At 36.9% G+C, this 24,073-nt stretch overlaps 1 protein-coding gene across 3 annotated transcripts in view; it reads right to left on the bottom strand.

Moving 5' to 3' along the window:
- GRM1 (glutamate metabotropic receptor 1) overlaps positions 1-24,073 on the bottom strand; it is a 438,705-nt gene that overhangs the window by 111,439 nt on the left and 303,193 nt on the right. For all 3 annotated transcript variants that reach the window (XM_027604132.2, XM_027604133.2, XM_027604134.2), the window contains one exon: positions 13,957-14,192. In XM_027604132.2, the coding sequence (XP_027459933.1) occupies positions 13,957-14,192 (236 nt within the window). The remainder of the gene's footprint in view (positions 1-13,956; positions 14,193-24,073) is intronic.

The following is a 24,073-nucleotide window of genomic DNA, read 5'->3' on the forward strand; positions in this document are numbered from 1 at the left end:
AAGAAGAAGGAGGAGAAGAAGAAGAAATTAGAATACAACACTGTTCAATAGAACTCTCCATAATGGAATTTTTCTGCATCTGTGTTATGCAAGATGTAGTCACTAGCCACATACAGTTGTTGACATATAAAATATGGCTAGTGAGACTGAGAAAATGAATGTTTAACTTCATTTCATTTTAATTTATTTAAATTTAAATATAAAAAAATACACATGGCTAGTGGCTACCACAGTTGACAGGGCAGGTCAAAAGTATTAAGAGTTAAGCAGACAAAGACTGTGCTTATAGTATGATATTATTTTCAGAGTTTCATCTCTGTGTGATAATGAGGTTTTCTGAGGAATTATAATGTCCAAAAGGGACACAAGGTCAGTTCACTTTCATTCTTTCAAAGATATGAATACATCTGTTATAGACTTAATGTTTGTGTCCTCTCCAAATTCATATGTTCAAACTCTGATCCCCAGTGTGATGATGATATTTGGAGATAGGGTTTGGGGAGGTAATTAGGTGTTAAGGGTACAGCCCTCATGATGGGATTAGTGTACTTAGGAGACTTGCTTCTTTTTCTCCATCATCTGAGGAAAGCAGGAAGAAGGCTCTCATTAGAATCCTACCACGTAGGCACCCTAAGCCTTCAGAACTGTGAGAAATAAATATTTGTTGTTTAAGCCACCCAGCCTATGGTAATTTCTTATAGCATCCCAAACTGACTAAAGCAACATCCAAAGCTTTTAAAATATATGTCCATTAAGCAATTTCTACCAGCACACTGTATAAGAACCTATTACTGTTTTGTTTTGAGGATGTTTGTTTGGCTCAGCGATAACTGTGCCCCATTTGTTAGTACTTCCAAATTCCAAAGTAGAATAGTTTTACTGCCTTGGATCAGGGGGCTTTGAATCTTCACTGAGGAATCTATAAAAATGTTTGGCTTTGTTCAAGAGATATAGGGTATAGCACTGTATCATTCTGCCTGAAAGGGGGAAAAGATTGAGAATTCTAGCATTGGGTTGAGAAATTATGTTCCCTAAATTAAATCAACTATTTTTCTATGTGAGGGTCGTGGATTATAGGACTATAGGATCCTTAAATCAGTTATCAATTGCCACAATAATGCTGCATAACAAACCACCCAAAGGCTTAGTGGCTTAAAACAACAAGTATTTATTTAGTTCATGAATCTGGGAGTCAACTAGGAAGTTTTGCTGCTTTGGGTTGGACATGACTCATGTCAGCTAGGCTTGCTCATGTGTCAGCAATCAGCTAGTGTATTGGCTGGAGACTGGTTTATCATCTAAGAGGTCATCCTATTTCTGCTCCAAGTTCTCTCTCATATTCTAGAAGACTAACTCAGGCTTGTACATACAGCTGAAGGATGGTCCCAAGAAAGAATAATAGGAGGTCAAGCCTCAAAACTCAGACTTACAACTAATAAGCTATAAATTCAATTGACATTCAAATGGTAGGGAGGAAAATTCTACTTCATAATGGGAGGAGCTGCAAAGTCATATTTCAAAGGGCATGGATATAGGGATGGGTGAAAAATTGTGAAGCCTTCCACAAACTCTGGCTAATATACCAATTTCTTGTGTAAAGGCAAATGATATTCTTCATTGGCATTTGGGTCAAACTTCCAAAGACAAAGAGAAGTTATTACCCTAGGACCTAAAAGGTTATAGTAAATAGGAGACTGTCTCAGTTCATAGACTATCTTAATCTGGATCGAATTATATTGGACCAATCTTATGCTCCCTTACATGATATGTTAATTCAAAATGAAAACTCCAATGAAACCTAATAATGAGGCAAATATATTATAAAAATTAGTACCAATCTAAAAATGGTGAATGGCAGTCTCCAAGCTGGAGCAAGAGTACCCATATTTGGGGAAAGGATAGTCCCTTCAATAAATACTTTTGGGAAAGCTGGACAGCCACACACAAAACAATGAAATCTTACACACACACACACACACACACACACACACACACACACACACACACAACTCAAAGTGGATTAAAGACTGAACATAAGACCTGAAATCATAAAACTCCTAAAAGAAAATCTTGGCAATGTCTTTTGGGATTTTAATATCAAAAGCAAAAATAAATAAGTGGGAGTACAAACTAAAAAGCTCTTGCAGAGCAAAGGAAACCATCAACAAAATGAAAAGTCAATATACTGAATAAGGGAAAATATTAGCAAGTTTTATATCTGATAAAAGGTTAATATCCAAAATATATAAAGGACTCAAAAACTCAATAGCAAAAGAAAAAAAATGGTGAAAAAATGGGCAGGGGATCTGAATAGACATTTTTCCAAAAAAGACATACAGATGGCTAACAGGTACATGAAAAGATGTTCAATATCACTAATCATCAGGGAAATACAAATCAAAAGTACAATGAGCTATCAAGAAAAACAAGTGCTTCTGAGGATGTGGCAGAAAGGGGACACTTGTGCACTGTTGGTGGGAATGAAAATTGGTGCACTGCACTCTGGAAAACAGTATGCAGGTTTCTCAAAAAATTAATAATACAACTATCATATGATGTAATAATACCACTTCTGGGTATTTATCCTGAGGAAATAAAAACACTAACTTGAAAAAATATATGCACCCTTATGTTCACTGCAGTTATTTACAATAGCCTGGACATGGGAGCAATCTAAATGTCCTGTGATGGATAAATGGATAAAGAAAAGATACAGGGCACCTAGGCGGCTCAGTCAGTTGAGCATCTGACTCTTGGATTCGGCTCAGTCATGATCTTGGGGTCATGGAATGGAGCCCCACATGGGGCTCCACACTCAGTGGAGTTTCCTTGATATTCTCTTTCCTTCTTCCTCCCCCTCTGCCCCTCCCCTCCCTCACTCCTGCATGCATGCACTCTCTAAAATAAACAAACAAACAAATAAATAAATAAATAAAATCTGATATATATATACGTATATAGTGATGATGGATTGTATAGGATGCTGTATTGATGATTTTACTATATATACAAATATCAAATATTATGCTGTACACTAGAAACTACTATAATGTTATTTATCAATTATATCTCATTAAGAAAATGAGTACTTATGCTTGGAAGTCTTGAAATTTTGTCATATCAGACTATCTGTCATTATCTTACTAGTCCTGAGCTGTTGGTATTACAGATATCATCCAAATTCTTTCATTATGTCTTGGATCATAACCAAATACAAGGATATACTAGCTTTAAAAAGTATTGTGCCCACTTGTTTCCAGTTGCTATAAAGAATAAGGGGGGAAGGGCGGAGCAAGATGGCAGAGGAGTAGGAGACCTGGATTTCGTCTGGACTCAGGAATTCAGCTGAATAGGGATCAAACCATTCTGAACACCAACGAACTCAACAGGAGATTGAAGAAAAGAATAGCAACAACTCTGTAAACAGAAAAGCGAACACTTACTAGAAGGGGCGCACTGAGGAGTGGGGCCCCGAGTTCTCAGCTCCTCCCGGGTGGAGATTGGGAGGCTGCCATTTTCACTCCCGTCCTCCAAAGCTGTACCGAAAGCTTGTAGGGAACAAAAGCTCCCGAGAGCAAATCTGAGCAGATTGCTTAGCCCGGACCCGGCAAGGGCGGGGCAATTCCGCCTCCTGCAAAGACATTTGGGAACCATGGCAACAGGCCCCTCCCCCAGAAGATCAGCACGAATAGCCAGCCAAGACCAAGTTTACCAATCAATGAGAACGGCAGAACTCCAGCGCAAGGGGACTACTGCACATAGAATTCATGGCTTTTTTTACCAGGATTCTTTAGTCTTTCAAAGTTAATTTTTTTAACTGTTTTTTTTTTTAATTTTTCTTTTTCCCTTTTTCAACCAACATCTTATCAATCCCTTTTTAAAAAAAATATTTTTATTTTTCATTTTTAGAGTGATATTCTATCCCTTCATAGTAGTTACCCTTATTTTTGGCATATATATATATAAGTTGTTCTTTCTTTAAAATTTTGAGGTACAGTTTCTTCTAACACATCAAAATATACTACCCTAAATCACTAGTCTATGCCTTTGTTCTAGTCTCCTACCTGACATTCTCTCCCTTTTTTTCTTTTTTTTTAAATCTTCTTTCTTTTTCCAAACAACTTCTTATCTTATCAATTCCTTTTATAAAATCTTTTATAATTTTCATCTTTACAGTCATCTTCCATCCCTTCATCGTATCAATCTTTATTTTGTACATATATAAGTCTTTCTTTAAAATTTTAGGAGACACTTTTTTCTAACAGACCAAAATACACCCAAAATCTAGTGTGTGGCGCTGATCTATGCACTTGCGAGATCATATTTGAACATATTCTGGGTTTTTTTTTGTTTTGTTCTGTTTTTGTTTGTTTTTATCTTTTTCTTTTTCTTTTTTTTTTCTCTTTCTTTCTTCTTTCTTTCCCTTTCTTTTCCCCTGGTTTCAGGTCTCTTCTGATTTGTTTAGAGTATATTTTCTGGGGACATTGTTACCCTGTTAGCATTTTGTTCTCACATTCATCTATTCTCCTCTGGACAAAATGACAAGATGGAAAAAATCACCTCAAAAAAAAGAACAAGAGGTAGTACCGTTTGCCAGAGACCTACTCAATATGGACATTAGTACAATGTTGGACCTAGCGTTCAGAATCATGATTTTAAAGATACTAGCTGGGCTTGAAAAAAGCATGGAAGTTATTAAAGAAACCCTTTCTGGAGAAATAAAAGAACTAAAATCTAACCAAGTCGAAATCACAAAGGCTATTAATGAGGTGTAATAAAAAAAGGGGGCACTAACTGCTAGGATAAATGAGGCAGAAGAGAGAATTAGCAATATAGAAGATCAAATGATGGAAAATAAAGAAGCTGAGAAAAAGAGAGATAAACAACTACTGGATCACGAGGGCAGAATTCGAGAGATAAGCGATACCATAAGACAAAACAACATTAGAATAATTGGGATCCCAGAAGAAGAAGAAAGAGAGAGAGGGGCAGAAGGTATATTGGAGCAAATTATAGCAGAGAACTTCCCTAATGTGGGGAAGGAAACAGGCATCAAAATCCAGGAGGCACAGAGAACACCTCTCAAAATCAATAAAAATAGGTGAACACCCCGACATCTAATAGTAAAACGTACGAGTCTCAGAGACAAAGAGAAAATCTTCAAAGCAGCTCGGGAGAAGAGATATGTAACCTATAATGGTAGAAACATTAGATTGGCAACAGACCTATCCACAGAGACCTGGCAGGCCAGAAAGGACTGGCATGATATTGTCAGAGCACTAAATGAGAAAAATATGCAGCCAAGAATACTATATCCAGCTAGGTTGTCCTCGAAAATAGAAGGAGAGATCAAAAGCTTCCAGGACAAACAAAAACTAAAGGAATTTGCAAACACGAAACCAGCCCTCCAGGAAATATTGAAAGGGGTCCTCTAAGCAAAGAGAGAGCCTAAAAGCAGCAAAGACCAGAATGGAACACATACAATATACAGTAACAGTCACCTTACAGGCAATAAATTCATATCTTTCAATAGTTACCCTGAATGTAAATGGGCTAAATGCTCCAATCAAAAGATCCAGGCTATCAGATTGGATTAAAAAACGAGACCCATCGATATGCTGTCTGCAAGAGACTCATTTTAGACCCAAAGACACCCCCACATTGAAAGTGAGGGGGTGGAAAACCATTTACCATGCTACTGGACACCAAAGAAAGCTGGGGTGGCAATCCTTATATCAGACAAATGAGATTTTAAAACAAAGACTGTAATAAGAGATGAGGAAGGACACTATATCCTACTTAAAGGGTCTATCCAACAAGAAGATCTAGCAATTGTTAATATCTAGGCCCCTAACATGGGAACAGCCAATTATATAAGGCAATTAATAACAAAAGCAAAGAAACACATTGACAACAATACAATAATAGTGGGGGACTTTAACACCCCCCTCACTGAAATGGAGAGATCATCTAAGCAAAAGATCAACAAGGAAACAAAGACTTTAAATGACACACTGCACCAAATGGACTTCACAGACATATTCAGAACATTCCATCCCAAAGCAACGGAATACACATTCTTCTCTAGTGCCCATGGAACATTCTCCAGAATAGATCACATGCTAGGTCACAAATCAGGTCTCAACCGGTACCAAAAGATTGGGATTATTCCCTGCATATTTTCAGACCACAATGCTTTGAAACTAGAACTCAATCACAAGAGGAAAGTCAGAAAGAACTCAAATACATGGAGGCTAAAGAGCATCCTACTAAAGAATGAATGGGTCAACCAGGAAATTAAAGAAGAATTAAAAAAATTCATGGAAACCAATGGAAATGAGAACACAACTGTTCAAAATCTTTGGGATGTAACAAAGGCCGTCCTGAGAGCAAAGTATATAGCAAAACAAGTCTTTCTCAAGAAACAAGAAAGGTCTCCAATACACAACCTAACCCTACATCTAAAGGAGCTGGAGAAAAAAGAGAAACTAAAGCCTAAACCCAGCAGGAGAAGAGAAATAATAAAGATCAGAGCAGAAATCAATGAAATAGAAACCAAAAGAACAGTAGAACCGATCAACGAAACTAGGAGCTGGTTCTTTGAAAGAATTAACAAGATTGATAAACCCCTGGCCAGACTTATCAAAAAGAAAACACAAATGACCCAAAACAACAAAATCATGAACGAAAGAGGAGAGATCACAACCAACACCAAAGAAATACAAACAACTATAAGAACGTATTATGAGCAACTATATGCCAGCAATTTAGATAACCTGGAGGAAATGGATGCATTCCTAGAGATGTATCAACTACCAAAACTGAACCAGGAAGAAATAGAAAACCTGAACAGACCTATAACTGCTAAGGAAATTGAAGCAGTCATCAAAAATCTCCCAACTAACAAAAGCCCAGGGCCAGATGGCTTCCCAGGGGAATTCTACCAAACATTTCAAGAAGAATTAATTCCTATTCTCCTGAAAGTGTTCCAGAAAATAGAAATGGAAGGAAAACTTCTTAACTCATTTTATGAGGCCAGCATTACCTTGATCCCAAAACCAGACAGAGACCCCACCAAAAAGGAGAATTACACACCAATATCCTTGATGAACATGGATGCAAATATTCTCACCAAAATACTAGCCAATAGTATCCAACAGTACATTAAAAGGATTATTCACCACGACCAAGTGGGATTTATCCCTGGGCTGCAAGGTTGGTTCAACAACCGCAAATCAATCAACGTGATACAATATATTAACAAAAGAAAGAACAAGAATCATATGATCCTCTCAATAGATGCAGAAAAAGCATTTGACAAAGTACAGCATCCTTTCTTGATCAAGAGACTTTCCTGATCAAGAGACTTTCTTGATCAAAACTCTTCAGAGTATAGGGATAGAGGGTACATACCTCAATATCACAAAAGCCATCTATGAAAAACCCACAGAGAATATCATTCTCAATGGGGAAAAGCTGAGAGCTTTCCCCCTAAGGTCAGGAACGCGGCAGGGATGTCCACTATCACCACTGCTATTCAACATAGTATTAGAAGTCCTAGCCATAGCAATCAGACAACAAAAAGAAATCAAAGGCATCCAAATCGGCAAGGAGGAAGTCAAACTCTCACTGTTTGCAGATGATATGATACTTTATGTGGAAAACGCAAAGATTCCACCCCAAAACTGCTAGAACTCATACAGGAATTCAGTAAAGTGGCAGGATATAAAATCAATGCACAGAAATCAGTGGCATTCCTATACACCAACAACAAGACAGAAGAGAGGGAAATTAAGGAGTTGATCCCATTTACAATTGCACCCAAAACCATAACATACCTAGGAATAAATCTAACCAAAGAGGCAAAGAATCTGTACTCAGAAAACTATAAAATACTCATGAAAGAAATTGAGGAAGACACAAAGAAATGGAATAAGTTCCATGCTCATGGATTGGAAGAACCGACATTGTGAAGATGTCAATGCTACCTAGAGCAATCTACACATTCAATGCAAGCCCCATCAAAATACCATCCACTTTTTTCAAAGAAATGGAACAAATCATCCTAAAATTTGTATGGAATCAGAAAAGACCCCGAATAGCCAGAGGAATGTTGAAAAAGAAAAGCAAAGCTGGTGGCATCACAATTCCGGACTTCCAGCTCTATTACAAAGCTGTCATCATCAAGACAGTATGGTACTGGCACAACAACAGACACATAGATCAATGGAACAGAATAGAGCACCCAGAAATGGACCCTCAACTCTATGGTCAACTAATCCTCAACAAAGCAGGAAAGAATGTCCAATGGAAAAAAGACAGTCTCTTCAACTGATGGTGTTGGGAAAATTGGACAGCCACATGCGGAAGAATGAAACTGGACCATTTCCTTACACCACATAAAAAATAGACTCCAAATGGTTGAAAGACCTAAATGTGAGACAGGAGTCCATCAAAATCCTAAAGGAAAACACAGGTAGCAACCTTTTCGACCTCAGCCGCAGCAACTTCTTCCTAGAAACATCGCCAAAGGCAAGGGAAGCAAGGGCAAACATGAACTATTGGGATTTCATCAAGATAAAAAGTTTTTGCACAGCAAAAGATATAGTCAACAAAACCAAAAGACAACTGACATAATGGGAGAAGATATTTGCAAATGACATACCAGATAAAGGGCTTGTATCCAAAATCTATAAAGGACTTATCAAACTGAACACCCAAAGAACAAATAATCCAATCAAGAAATGGGCAGAAGACATGAACAGACATTTTTCCAAAGAAGACATCCAAATGGCCAACAAGACACATGAAAAAGTGCTCAACATCGCTCAGCATCAGGGAAATCCAAATCAAAACCTCAATGAGATACCACCTCACACCAGTCAGAATGGCTAAAATTAACAAGTCAGGAAATGACAGATGTTGGCGGGGATGCAGAGAAAGGGGAACCCTCCCACACTGTTGGTGGGAATGCAAGCTGGTGCAACCCCTCTGGAAAACAGTATGGAGGTTCCTCAAAACGTTGAAAATAGAGCTACCATACGATCCAGCAATTGCACTACGGGGTACTTACCCCAAAGATACAAATGTAGGGATCCGAAGGGGTACGTGCACCCCGATGTTTATAGCAGCAATAGCCAAACTGTGGAAAGAGCCAAGATGTCCATCAACAGATGAATGGATAAAGAAGAGGTGGTATATATACACAATGGAATATTATGCAGCCATCAAAAGGAATGAGATCTTGCCATTTGCAACGACGTGGATGGAACTGGAGGGTGTTATGCTGAGCGAAATAAGTCAATCAGAGAAAGACATGTATCATATGACCTCACTGATATGAGCAATTCTTAATCTCAGGAAACAAACTGAGGGTTGCTGGAGTGGTGGGGGGGTGGGAGGGATGGGGTGGCTGGGTAACAGACACTGGGGAGGGTATGTGCTATGGTGAGTGCTGTGAATTGTGCAAGACTGTTGAATCACAGATCTGTACCTCTGAAACAAATAATATAACATATGTTAAGAAAAAAAAAGAAGAAGATAGCAGGAGGGGAAGAATGAAGGGGAGTAAATCGGAGGGGGAGATGAACCATGAGAGATGATGGACTCTGAAAAACAAACTGAGGGTTCTAGAGGGGAGGGGGTGGGGGGATGGGTTAGCCTGGTGATGGCTATTAAAGAGGGCACGGTCTGTGTAGAGCACTGGGTATTACGCACAAATAATGAATCATGGAACACTACATCAAAAACTAATGATATAATGTATGGTGATTAACATAACAATAAAAATTTAAAGAAAAATAAAGAATAAGGGGAGAATGTAAAATTATGGCTATAAATTCACTGGACTGTGAAAAACATCAGTAAGGACATAGTGAATTCATCCAGTTAATATGCTGCTAGCCACAGCAAATCCTAATATTGCCATACTGCAAGACAATTGTAATACATTTTTAAGGGGCTTAAATATTATGTTCTTAGTCCAATAATTATATATTTAAAAATCTATAGTGAGGAAACAATCCAAAAGTAGTATCAACAACCATGAAAAACCTGTCCCATATTCAGTTTTTTTTTAATAAGAAGAAAAATTGGAAGCAACCAATAATATAAGAATGACTAAGTAATTATAGTATTTTCATTGGGTAGAATATTATGGAGCTATTAAAATGGTGGTTATAAAGTTTATGCAGCAACATCAAAAAGGTAAAGTATAATCCTAAATGAAAATAAGATACAGAATTATATCTACACTATGATTATAACTATGCAAAACAAAATGAAAAAACGTTCATAGGATTGCAAGCATTGCTGGTAGAAGCTGCCTTTTGAGATGTCTTATTAGAAATGTTCAAATCATTTGATTGAGTAATTCAACTTCTGGAACTATATCTTAAGAAAATTATCCAAAAAAAATAAAGAAAGAAAGAAAAAAGAAAAAAAAGAAAATCATCCAAAATGAGAAAAAGAAAGGCAGGGGGATGGTTAGGAAGAATTTTTTAATACATCTCTGCAGCTTTTTTTTTAATTCATAAAGAACTAAAAACAGCTTAAATGCGTAGGAAGAAAGAGATAGTTAAATAAATTAGAACTTATCTGTCATAATGTTATACAGCTATGAAGAATGAATGAAATTAATGATACATTCATAAATTTAAAAGGCAGTATTCATTTTAAAAGCAATATATAAAATAATATTGACTATATGATTTAAAAGTACATACAGATAAAAATATACCAAAAATTTAACAGTGTATTTGCTAGAAATATATAAAAAAATTAATAGTGATTAACAGTGGTTATATAAAAGAAAATTCTTAATGCCCATCATCTTTCTTATGCTTTTCTATATTTCCAAGTTATATACAATAATCACAGTAGTAGGTATTACTTTGATAATCAGAAAAAAATTGTAAAAGCCTAAATAGGAAAAAATTAAATATCTATATTGGCACTGTATAAGTATGGTTGATTAAGGATTGTGTGTTTTTCTAGTTTCCACATCTTGGAATGTAGTTATGCTAAATTTGTAATTTCAAAACCTATAATATTTAGTAAGGCGACCCATGCTATACCTTATTTGCCTTCTGGTAAGCCATGACATTAATAATAACACTTTACATTTATGTAAGGATTTACAATTTACAAGGTATCTCACTTGCATTATTTCATTTGATTCTCACACTTGTGTAAAGTAGAAACTGTTACCATGCTACAGTTGTGGAAATTGATTCAGAGATTAAGTGAGGTCCTCCAAGTCATTTGGTAGATACCTAACCAAACCAGTGTTGAACCCAGTGGTTAAGCTTCCAAATGCGCTCAGGGTTTCCATGGAATCATTTTCACAGTTCTCGTCAGGAAGGATAAAGCACTATGCCACTGCAAACATAACACTAGGGCTGTAAACAACTAAGACATTTACTGGAAGAGAGTGACTTTGATTCGTTTTACACCTGTTCTTTCCACTGTCCTAATAATGATTAATTTTTTTTAAAAATCAGGCTTTTAGTCTGGGTGGCTCAGTAGGTTAACTGTCTCCCTTTGGCTCAGGTCATGATTCCAGGAGCCCTGCTCAGTGGGGAGCCTGTTTCTCTCTCTCTCCCTCTGTCCTCCCCCCTCCCCCCGCTCTCACTCTCTGTCTCTCCAAATAAATAAATAAAATCTTTTTTAAAAAAAGTTAGGCTTTGATGTTTCAGTTAGTACCTTTCCAACACATCCCCAATCCTTTGATATGCCCAACTAATTAAGCAGTGATGTAGAGTTTGCATGAAGTACTTTTTAATTAGCTACAGTGATTCCCAAATTATTCAGCCTGGGCTCAGGACCCTTAATATTCAAAATGACAATCTAGTGCATGTAAACTCTTTATTTAAATAGTGACATCTGAGATTAAGCTCAATAAAGGTTTCTATGGAAGCTAACTGCAATATCAAAACTTACCAACACACCAAAATGATCCAATTAGTAGAGGTAAAAATAAGTGATGGAAAGAGCAGCTATTGATACTATGGAAGGGTTCATCCAACTTCCTCACATTAATTTTCATAAATGTGTCTGCATATTCATTAGAAGACTATGCAATTTATTTGCTATTCAACGATCTCAACTAGATAAGAAGGATACATGAAGTGGAAGTTTAGTTGTTCTTCAATAGCATTGAAGCCAATTTCATAGAAACACAGACATTAAAACTGAAGAGCAAGGTAAATTTACATGAATGTATACACATAGATAATGTAAACAATGCTAAAGATAAATTAAAGATAAAATTCTAGGATTCCTGCAGCAGAAGAGATCAATAAAGTTCATGAATTAGTTCCAAATAGAAAAGTTAAATAAGGCTTCAGTCTTCCTTACAACTAAGAACAAAGGGAAATATTTGCTAAGCTTGATCGCAGAATGAAATGCAAACATAAACATATTTATTAAAGGTTGTAATCACATAAGAAGCTCTTAATAACTCTGAGAGTCAAGTATAATATAAGAGCAACACATGAATGTGCAATTTTTTAGAAGTTTTCTACTATGAACGTTAACCAAGTTCAGATTTAAACCTTGACATTTGGATGCACTGGGACAACTGAAGACCCAAAATGGTTTTCAAAACATACATGGCTACAGAATTCTAACTTTTGTTTTTGAAAGCTTAGGTCACAAGACATTTTCTTGGAAATCCTTACAAAAAGACATCCAAGTATGTCTAATAAGTAGTATTCTAAATTTTATTAATAAAACACAATGACCAAGTGACATATATAGCTGCACCACTAACAGACATCTCAAAATTAACCCACCTGAAATCTAGCTCCTGATCCTTTCTGCTTTTCTTGGAATCTTTCCCATCTCAGTCAATGGTGACACCATCTTTAATGCCTGTCCATCATGCTGTGTTATCAACCCAGTATAGACAACTGGCTTTGAATGGCACAGTGGTAGACCAAAGGGGATCTATTTTTGTCACATTAAGCAATACTGAAAAAGGACAGCGGAGAGCAATGTCTCTACACAGTAATGATAACACTCATAAAACTTACAGTCTTAAGAAGTCTGTTAAGAAGATAGCAGGAGGGGAAGAATGAAGGGGGAAATCGGAGGGGGAGATGAACCATAAGAGACGATGGACTCTGAAAAACAAACTGAGGGTTCTAGAGGGGAGGGGGTGGGGGGATGGGTTAGCCTGGTGATGGGTATTAAAGAGGGCACGTTCTGCATGGAGCACTGGGTATTATACACAAACAATGAATCATGGAACACTTCATCAAAAACTAATGATGTAATGTATGGTGATTAACATAATAAAAAATTAAAAAAAAAAGAAGTATGGTAGTTCTTGGGGGGCAGAAAAGGACATCCAGTGGAGTTCACCAAGCCCTGAAAAACTTGGAACAATGTGCTATCCTTTCCTGGCATGCCTTCAGTGAGCAGTGCATGGGAATTATCTGACCCACTAGGAAATGTCACTCCTATTGACAGATGAGTGCAGAGTTTCTTGCCACCTATGTCCACATACACCCATGTTAGTGGTGTGGCCCTGGATAAATAACATTATCTTATCTTCTTCAGACTTGTATATTGAAGCGAGTCATAAAGAAGAAAAAGGGATCAAAGCAGTACTGCTTACTTATGTCTATGGCTAAAATTTCCTAAGCATGCTTGCAATAAAATCTCTTCCCTCTGGCTTGAATACTAGATACCTGAATCCTCAGTTTTCTTCTCCTTGACCTGCATTATCTCTTCTTACAACTTGCTCCACCAGAGACCAAAGCAGTTCTTCCAGAATATAGAAACATGAATCCTTGGGGTCATACACACACTCTCCTCATTCTAGCTATTTTATAAATTAAGATGGCAATTCAGTCTTTGGCACTCTAGCCTTGACACCTTCTACTCATTCAACAAGTTGTAAGGGGGCTAGAGTTGTAACCTCTGAGTTGTTACTTTGTGAACACAAATTACCTGTGCAGATTCTTTTAAAGTTGGGATTTTCCAGAAGGTGTCCTGGTAGGCGGCACTGGAACCGATGTTGCCAGAACTCAGGGAACCAGGGATTCCTTGTATTAGTGTCCAGCCTCAGCTTCAGGAAATAATCATCAAATGACCTGACCTCTGGAGATTGCAGCTTTATTGTGATTCCCCCGTTGGCTTCCACCTCATAACCTTCAATGACTTCATCTCTGTCTGCCCATCCATCACTAAAAAAATTCAGGGATTGGGGTGGGGAGAGAGAAAGACAAAGGTCTCACAAATAGGGCTCAGCATTATGCATGAATGAAGCAATTCAGCAAGGCTGAAAGTCTATTTTAAGCCAGAATTGCTACCTATCAATGACTTTTTTTTTTTTTGGTGGAAGAGTAGTAAATTCTGAAATCATAAAGTCCTGTTTGTTTGTTTTTCACAGTAGTGAAAGTGATGATGAAGATGACGATAGTAGCAATGACAAGAACTAACATTTATTGAGCATTTACTAGGCATCAGATTCTGTACTATTTACTTTTACTCAGTCAGATGTTCAGCAACTAATTGAAGTCCCAGTGGAATCAAAATATGGATCCAGGCAGTCTGGCTCCCAAACCCAGTGCTCTTTAGGCCACAAAACCCATCAGCTACTGTCCCAATCAGAATAAAGTAAAACCCAGGCACTCGGGGCCTTCACAATAAGAGCTCAGCAAGGTTTCAAGGTTGCAGCCAAGACCATTATATGAGCTGCATTTATGAGGTTGAAATTGATTTAGCTCAGAAGCATGACAACCACAGATTTTGTGCCTGGACATTGTTCAAACTTGCATCGCCTAGAAGTGATCAGATGCTTCCCCCTCAATGTTATCTCAAAATAGCAGCATTATAAGAAAACAATCCCACTCCCCAAAATAAAAATAATCCTCCTGCTCACTAAAAGGAAGTTAACTGATACTTTATTCAGTGAATTCAATTTTTTAAAAAAATTTGGTCACCTTCTAGAACATTCATATCAGTCATGAGTGATGTAGCTCCAATTTAATTTAAGTGTACATATGAGCCGGGCCAAACCTCACATGAGAGCTTTTGATCCCTTCCCAGCAGGTGCCAAAAAAAAAAAAAAACTGCACCAGTTAGAGTTAAACAGGTAAAAAAGACTTTATTCAAGGCTATTCCAATAGGCCAGAGACACTGAACTCCATCTGCTGAAACAAAAGTTGGGGGAGATTTAGGTGCTGAGATGAGCTAGTGAGCGAGTGCTAGGGGACATTGAGGGGAGCTTGGTCAATGTTATTAGCCATCTGTGTTTGATAATTGTCATTTATCTAAGTTAAGCTCCCACCCTCCCACAGAAACTGGGAGACAGGGGTTTGCTATCATTCTTGATGATTGCATTTCAAAGGGATGGCTTCCGGGTCCTTAAGAAAGAAATTTCTCTGCTGTAAAAACTGGCAAGAGGCTAGGAGAAAATGTACACCTCCTAGGGACAGAGAAAGAATTTATGGCAGCATTTTTAAAATTAAATGCTCTAAGGAGAGGGAAGTCAAGGGGCCCATCGTCAGGAAGAAACTTGTCTAAAGTTGAGTCAAACTGAGGAGAGGGTTAAAGATTGTCTTGGTCAAGAGGTGGATTTATTTATACCCATAGGGTCATACCCTGCAGTTTCTGGAACACAACTGTTCAGTCTCTGCCAGAGAGAGTGTTTTATCACTTGCTTCTCACAGAGCAGGGACCTGGGCCAAATATATATGGCTGACCATAGTTCACCCTTGTTAAACTGAGATCAATTGGAATAAATGTGTCCTCCATTTAGCTGAGTTAATTGGTGCAGTTCTGTTCCAGAATCTTCCCAGTGAACCATACAGGAGCTGTATTTTCAACAGACCAAAGGTTGTAGAAGGTATAGCTGACTTAACATGATCCAGAACTGAAAGGACCTTGAGGTATAGTGTGGTCTAACCAGCCAGATCAGAGAATGATTATATGCTTCTTCTAAATCCATCGGGATAGAGATTTTACAATCTTGCACAGAACTTTCCTTCCCCCCACAACCCCCCATCATTTTCTTCTTTCCTTCCTTCTGTCCTTCCTTCCTTTTGCATTTACCTAGATACTCTGCTATGCTCAAGATTCAATTAAGAATGAGACACACTATCCTCTTCCCCTAGTGTTACAGACTTGTGGGAAGAACAGACACCAAACAAGAATTACAAACACTGTAAAGGTAAAGAAGGAAAAGTGACCAGTTCTGCAAGGATGAGGGGCTTCGGGGTTTAACTTAGTCAGGTGTGTATGTATGTATGTATATAAATGTGGGTAGGGAGAAAGTAATTAGGGATGACTATCCTGAGAAAGTTATATCTGAGTTGAGACCTAAAGGATGTGTGGGCATTAGTCAGATGAAGAGATGAGGAGGGAAGTATAGAAGGTTCCTGGTAGATTATCTAATATACGGGAAAGAGCATGGGCCATTTGTAGAATTTGGAGAGTCAGTATAGCTGTAGCATAGAAAGAAGTATAGCAGGAGACAGGAGTGTGGGCATAAATTCCAGCTTAGTTACCATTAGCCTAAGGACTGCAGAAGTCTTCAAAGTGCTTTAAGCCTATTACATAATAAGGCCACTGCACTCTGCCCCCTGGTGGGGAATGACCTGAGTCTTTCTAACAAGTCCCGTTCTAATCACCATCACTGGATATGACGGCTCGTCAAATTGATTTTAAAAAAGACGGACTCTTTTATCTTTCTATATGCTCAGTCTACTTAGAAAGGCTTGAACTAGTTTATTTAGATTATTCACATTATATCATAACTACATTTATAGCAATTTGAAGACCTGAACTATAGGGTTAAGGGTAAAAACAAAACCAGTTAGGCTTTCAAAAAATTCTGTTTATGAGTATATATTTAAAATCAAAATGACTTATAATTTGAAGGAAAAAAATTCCTTTTCGACATAAAATTTAAGCTTGAAGTGTGTCTCTCCCCAAGATTTAATATTATGTGAGAATTCTCTGTGTGTGAATGTATAGTCTGAATAAGAAACCCACAATTTTTTAAGTGTATGAAATGAGCCCTCAACACTGTTTATTTGCATTTCTTTTTTTTTTTTTTTATCATTCCCAGTTTATAAAAGCAAGTATCATGTGTCAGTGCTGGAAGCAGAGAAAGTGTGACCTCCTGCCCTTTTGCCTTCCAACACAGAGGAGCACATCATGGGAGTAAACCTGAATATAGAAAATTTGAAGTCAGATGGTTTAGTGGGGCAGAGTCTTAGATCCCCTTTGCCATTGATTAAAGTCCTTCCTCTTAACTATTGATGACCTCATTCTAGAAATTAGAGTTGGTGTTAAACCCAAGAAGTCATGAAATCAAGGAGAACCAGGATGTGACAGAAAAAAATATTCAGCTAGGATTGGTTGGTGAATACTTTTGAAGGGTTAATCACTAGATTTTTATATGAGATCTTAAATCTATCACAGGTAAGGTGTTAGGGAATGCTAACAAAAAGTTGCCGAAAAACATCCATAAAGCAATTCTTGGTTTTTATATATTTAAATCATTTTGTTTACAGTCCACTTGCCAAATGTATTTACAGAGAATTTTAAAGGATTTTTGTGTTCAGTTGTTTTGGGACTTTTTACAAGGATATTGTTTTGGTGAATTCTCTGTGAAGCATACTTGAAAATAGGGAGGCAGCAGCTCTCCTGATACCGGGTTTGGGTGTTTACTTTTGTTACTGTTGTTGATGGTGGTGGTAGGAGTGTGAACTATGCGACCAGAGATGACCTGCAGGCACCTGCTCACCCCAGGCTTCTGCAGCGAATCCTGCTGTGCTGGGTGCTGAACTCTATGAGGCATATTCACAGCCTCCAGCAGCTTCTGCTGCCCATCTGTTCCCCAATGATGAGTTCCTTTTCCTATCTGGGGTCTAGAAATAAAGCTGCAGAATGTGGATAAACAAGTGAACATTTAACAGACAGCTACATGTCTTTAAGTATTCCTCACAAAACACAAGAATCCTTGCTCCTTGTCCCCCTCAACAATTTTATACAACAGTTCTTTCACAAGGCTGTTCTTGTCCCAAAAATCATTGTTCTAGTCCCTGTGAAATTCCACAATCCCAACCTGAATAATCAGAAGATTTGTTCCACTGAATAAAATCTGATGGAAACAATAGGAAAATATTGTTTCTAATTCTACCAATTATGACTGGACAGGTGCTGCATGAGTGTCACTTTTGCATTATATAAATTAAAATAACTTAATAAGCAGACTGACATTAAAAAAATACAATAGTATTCATTTACAAATTGTTTAAAAACATTTTAGAAGAACATATTTATATTCAGTTAAAATAATTACAATCTAGGGAGCAAAGCAATTTGATTTGTGTTGAGTACAAGTCACTGTGTGTACCTGAAAATAAAGCTATCATTCTTTTAAAATATTCCAGAGATTACCATATAAGCAAGAAAATGAGAAAAGAGTAATAAAAATATTTTCAAAAACATATGTAAACAAGCACAAAATTCTATTAATACAATGCTAACCATACTGATAAAGGCTGAAGAAATGTCACATGATGCAATTTAAATCAAGTGATGTCCATTGTGGGAAATTTTCTGGCGGTAATGGCAGCTTTTTCAATAAGAATTCAGACTTGCTTTCCTCATAAGAATCCTGTATGAGTTAGGCATTTTGCTTACCGCTATAGATACATTGCTAAGCAGTACAGGCAAGGCCCATGCTCTCAAGGCAATCACAGTGGCGGGGAGGACTAGCCACTTAATACATAATAGCCACAGGGAGTTGTGGCAGCTGATAGGAAAGGAAGGTGGGCTACACGGAAGCACAGAAAAGGGGCAGGGTCCTGTCAAGGGAGGTTTTGCCGGAGGAGAAGTAACATCTAAGAAGAGACTTAAAGGATGCATTGAAGCTACACAGTAACACGGGAGATGGAAGAAAGGACCAGCTCAAGAGAGTACAAAGTTATCAAACAGCAAGGTGATCAGTTTGCTTAGAGTGTGCCAGTAAAGAAATGACAGGTCAAGCCAGTGAGATCTAGAAGAACCTGAACATCCTTGTTAAGGATTTGGGATTTCATTTTTATGGTGGTGAGAAACTATTCAGATTTTAAACAGGGATATGACATGATTAGGTTTGTTTTAGAAAGGTCATTCTAGAAAGTACTTAAGAGTGTAGGTACTTGTGGAGGTTCTTTGGTTGTAGAATTCTCAGACAAAAGCTATGGAAACACACACACATGCACACACACAGGCTAATTACATTGTAATATGAAGGCAGGTGTTGATGGTGTGGAGTCGTTGATGAACCAGGAATTGGGGTAGTGGTCACAATTAGTCTATATTTAATTTTAAAATTAGTTGCTGCAAACCGACCACAAATATAAAACTGACACAAAATGTAGGTATTTTTTATTTAGTTATATAGTACAGGCCACTTAGAGGTCCCTCAGCTCACTGAAAAACAGAAGAGAGAATGAATTTTAAGAATCACCTTTGGTTGTCCTGTACTGCTAGAATTAGAACGCAAAGAAAAGCCTTACTCTAGTACTATGGTATTTGAGTAGAAAAGTGACTAAGGAGAGGAGGGAACAGGATGGTGTCAAAGGGCAAAACAGCAAGAATGAAGGGAATTCTCAAGAAGTGGAAACTTCATGTAAAGGACATCAAGGTCAGATCAGTAATTCTTTATTTTTCATCTTTTCCTCACCCCTACCCCCAATTCAGTCCTGGCATCCTGAGCCTGAATCATCTGCCACCTGGAGAGACTATCCTTCTCTCCTAGCAGAAATGTAAAGCAAAGATGATAAATATGGCACACAACCATGCAAATGTGGAAGCCATTTCCTAAAACTTCTACAAACCAATTTTTCATGTATCAATGACAATTTTAAGCCAGTGTGAAAGAAGGGTGGGCTGATGAGGGGAATTCCCATGGACAGGTATGTCTTTCTTCTTCCTTCAAATTCCACTACCAAGATGGCACCCCATTTTATCTCTCATTCAACTAATCCTGAGAGACAATGTGAAATAGGAATTGGTTATTTAAACTTTCCAAGCCTCTGTTTCTCCACCTATAAAATGAGAGGAGAAATGATATCAACCTCTTAGAATTGTGTGAGAATTAAATCATATGATCCATGTGAAATACTTAGCACAATCCAACACATGATGAAATCTTAATAGATATTAACAGTTCTTAATCATCAATCTCCTCATGATCCAACCAATGTCTGAGCTATATCTACATATGGGAAGGATTTCTCTACAAAAGCACTACTCACCATGTGGTCCAAAGACTGGTATCAATTCATAAATTGTTACCAGTCAAAAGGAAGTAAGAGACTGAGACTAAGCATTTAGGAAAATCTAGAGCAGTTAGACATTGTTGCAAGACCTAAGAACATGATAGGTGGACTCATGTCTTGCATAGGGTATAAACACGTCATTTTACAATTTATATGGTGAACTGCCTGTAGCTCAAGTTGTATGCATGCCATATGCAGTAGAACCATGTTACAGTGTGTGACATTTCAAGGTTGCTTTGCATCTGTAACCCAAAAGTATATAAATATCCAAGAATATATTCGTATATATTTTTATACATGTTTTTACAATCACTTTAAATTTTAATCAAGCCTATTTTATAATCGATCCTATAAGATTAATTTCTAAATTAGGGAAATAAAATTCATATTATTTACTTTAACTCCAATTATATGGCCATACAGCTTCACTGAATTTTTATTTATTTATCTACTTATTTATTATATATATATATTTTTTTTTATAAGAAAAGGTATACAATCTGCTGAATGTGGCAACAGTAGTATTTAAATGTGGATAGTGGAAATGATTCCATAGAAACAAGGGCAAAAGAGTTCTGATGAAACTTGCCTGAAATATGTTGGCTTATATATTGAATTTGGTTTTTAGCCCTAATTGATGATGAAGTGCTAAAACCATAGTGTATTATTTATGGAGTTGTTTTACCCAATAAATTTATGAAATCATCAAAATTTACTAATCATTTATACACAAAACATTAAAAAATTAAATTTAAAGCCAAATAGTTATTTGAAACAAACAGTATTAAAAAGCCAATAGAAGTCTACATTCAATATTCTACATAAAACATTAGTATTTCATGGGTTCTTATGAAGTGGCATTTAGGCTTGCTAAGACTGAAATACACATACAGTTGCCAAGACATTATTGAATGACTGCATCAAAGATATTTGCTTGGAAATGTTTGCTGATTCTGGTAAAGAAAGTAGCTCAAGTTTTACTTTCTGATGCATCATAGCTCAACGATTTCTGAAACTGCCTAATGATATGGAAAACCAACTCATTGAATAAATGAAGCTAGCAAAGCATTCTTTCCTTGTAACTTGACAAATGTGCAGATAAACTCTTATGTGGCAGTTCTTTTAGTATGTGTGCAATTTGAAAATGAAGATTTGAAGGAAGAAAGCTCTGCTCTTATTTAAATTCTTTTAGTTTCAATGCTGAGAAGCACAACTAGTTCTAGATACGATAAAATTATGAAGAATTACTTTGTCGAAAAATGTGGTTGGCAGTTTATGTTTTGCATAGGGGTGTGTTCTGATGCTCCAACTGCCAACACAGAAAATTCTGGAGTAGCTACCCACAAAGCTTATGAGAGAATGTAACTCAGTGCAATGCTTTCTTCATTGAAAATATCTTGATTTAAAAAAAAAATCAGCTGAAGTAAACAACCTTTAGTGGCAGTACAAATTTCAAGTTAGGTAAGAAAATGCACCGAGGGTGGTTTTCACTGGCCCATCAGAACGGATCATTAGCACTTTTTCCAAATGCTATGTCCTGTGACTTAACATTGGTGGGTTGAAATTATTCATGATGGAGATACATGCTTTAAGGAAATCAGTAAATGCTACAAATTAGGGCTTCTGTTTTATTGTCTTTTTTTCCCATACAGCCCATTGTGATAATATGGAACCTGACCATAAACAGCTATTATTGGTATTGATGGGCAAAGTTATATCGACACAGTTGGTGTTTCTTCAGGATAAGAAATCAGTTTGGTCTCAATATTTAAACATATCAATAGGAAAGACCAACTTGCCCTATTGACTGATATCTGATATATTTAATGATCTCTGTATTTCCTGAAAAGAAAGAATTCTTTTTTTTTTCTTCTCTACAAATAGGAGCTGAGGTCAAAGGGCAAAATTAAAAGTCAGAAACTTTGAAGAACATGTTTTTTTTTTATAGGTTGCTGTACCACAATTTTAATTAAAAAAAAATTGTCGAGTAGAAAATGATCTCGATATTATCATCTGCAGAGTGATGTCAGCAAATACTTCATGAATTGGATTGCCTTTGTCTCCTTGGGCTGCCATAACAAAAGACTACAGACTGGTGGCTTAAACAGCATAAATTTATTTTCTCATCGTTTTGGAGAACAGAGGTCCAAAACTAAGATTCCAATGGATTCCATTTCTAGTGGGAGTTCTCTTCCTGGCTTGCAGACTATGTCCTCACATGGCCTTCCTCAGTGTATACATATACACAGTGTGAGAAAGACAGAGAAAACAAGCACTCTGGTGTGTTTTTGTTTTTGTTTTCTTATAAGGACACTAATTCTATTGGATCATGGTCCTATCCTCATGACCACATTTAACCTTAAGTATCTTTCTAAAGGCCCTGTCTCCCAAAAGAGTCACATTGGAGGTTAAGGGTTTAACATATGAATTTTGAGGGGACATAATTCAGTCCACAGCAGATGGAATTTTATTAAATTTGTTATTCATTTAAAAAATCCTTATATAAGAAATTGGAAGTGGATCCAGAATTCTTTTATTTCATCAAAGGATAATTCAAATTGAACTAAAAAGTTACAGGATAAATTACTGAAATTAGCTAGTGATTAAAGATTAAAGATGACTTTTGAAAATAGAGCATCACTCACTTCACTTGGGATAAAAAATTTTAAATGAATACCCCAAACTCACTGAAATTGCTATAAACTCTTTCTTCCACTTCCATCAGCTGACCTCTGTGAGGCTGGTTATTCTACTAGGAAAGTTACGAAAATTAATTACATATGCATATGATATGCAAGTAGAATTGTTAAACCAAACCAGATTAGGTAATTTAATAAACTCATTTATCATATTAAGATTTTAAATACTGATATGCCTGGTGTTTGTTTAAAGTGTACATATAGGCATTTAACATAGGAAGCTTCTACTTCACTTACAACTTTTTTTTTTTAAGTATGCTCTACGGCCAGTGTGGAGTCCAACATGGGGCTTGAATTCATGACCCTGAGATCAAGATCTGAGCTGAGATCAAGAGTTGGTCACTTAAGCAACTGAGCTACCCAGGCAACCCACTTAATACTTTTTATTTACAATTATAGAACATCTAAAAGTTATGAGTATAATAGTAATTTTCTCTATTAATCACCTGGGCACACACTTTCAATGGATAATGAGCACTGTTTTGGTAATTCTTTCCTCCTTTGTTTTATTTTTATTATATTTACTGAAATGAGATTTTATCTCTGTTAAATCTAATAATACAACTTTGGGCTTCTATTCTGTATGTCTTCATGCTGTATTTTATTTCCTAATAATTTTTCTTTATTGTATTTTACCAAAGTACAATTCCTAACTAGATTGGAATTTTTAAAGATTATTTATTTATTTATTTATTTGAGAGAGAGAATGAGACAGAGAGAGAGCATGAGAGGGGAGAGGGTCAGAGGGAGAAGCAGACTCCCTGCTGAGCAGGGAGCCCGATGTGGGACTTGATCCCAGGACTCCAGGATCATGACCTGAGCTGAAGGCAGTTGCTTAACCAACTGAGCCACCCAGGCGCCCCTAGATTGGAATTTTTAAAAAAAGAGAGAGAAAGAAGAAGAAAAAGAAGATAGAGACTTCGAGAACCACTGTTCTAGAAGATGTTAAAGTAAAGTTGTTAGAAGTTAAGGTAAAGACTATGCTAATTAAACAGTTCAAAAAGGGACACCTCAAAACTCCATCTTGATGCTCATGGTAAATGAAACCATGACCACCAAGTAGAGACTTTTCATTTTGTTGAGAGG

The sequence above is a fragment of the Zalophus californianus genome, chromosome 7, assembly GCF_009762305.2.
Source record: "Zalophus californianus isolate mZalCal1 chromosome 7, mZalCal1.pri.v2, whole genome shotgun sequence".
NCBI classification, from domain to species: Eukaryota; Metazoa; Chordata; class Mammalia; order Carnivora; family Otariidae; genus Zalophus; species Zalophus californianus.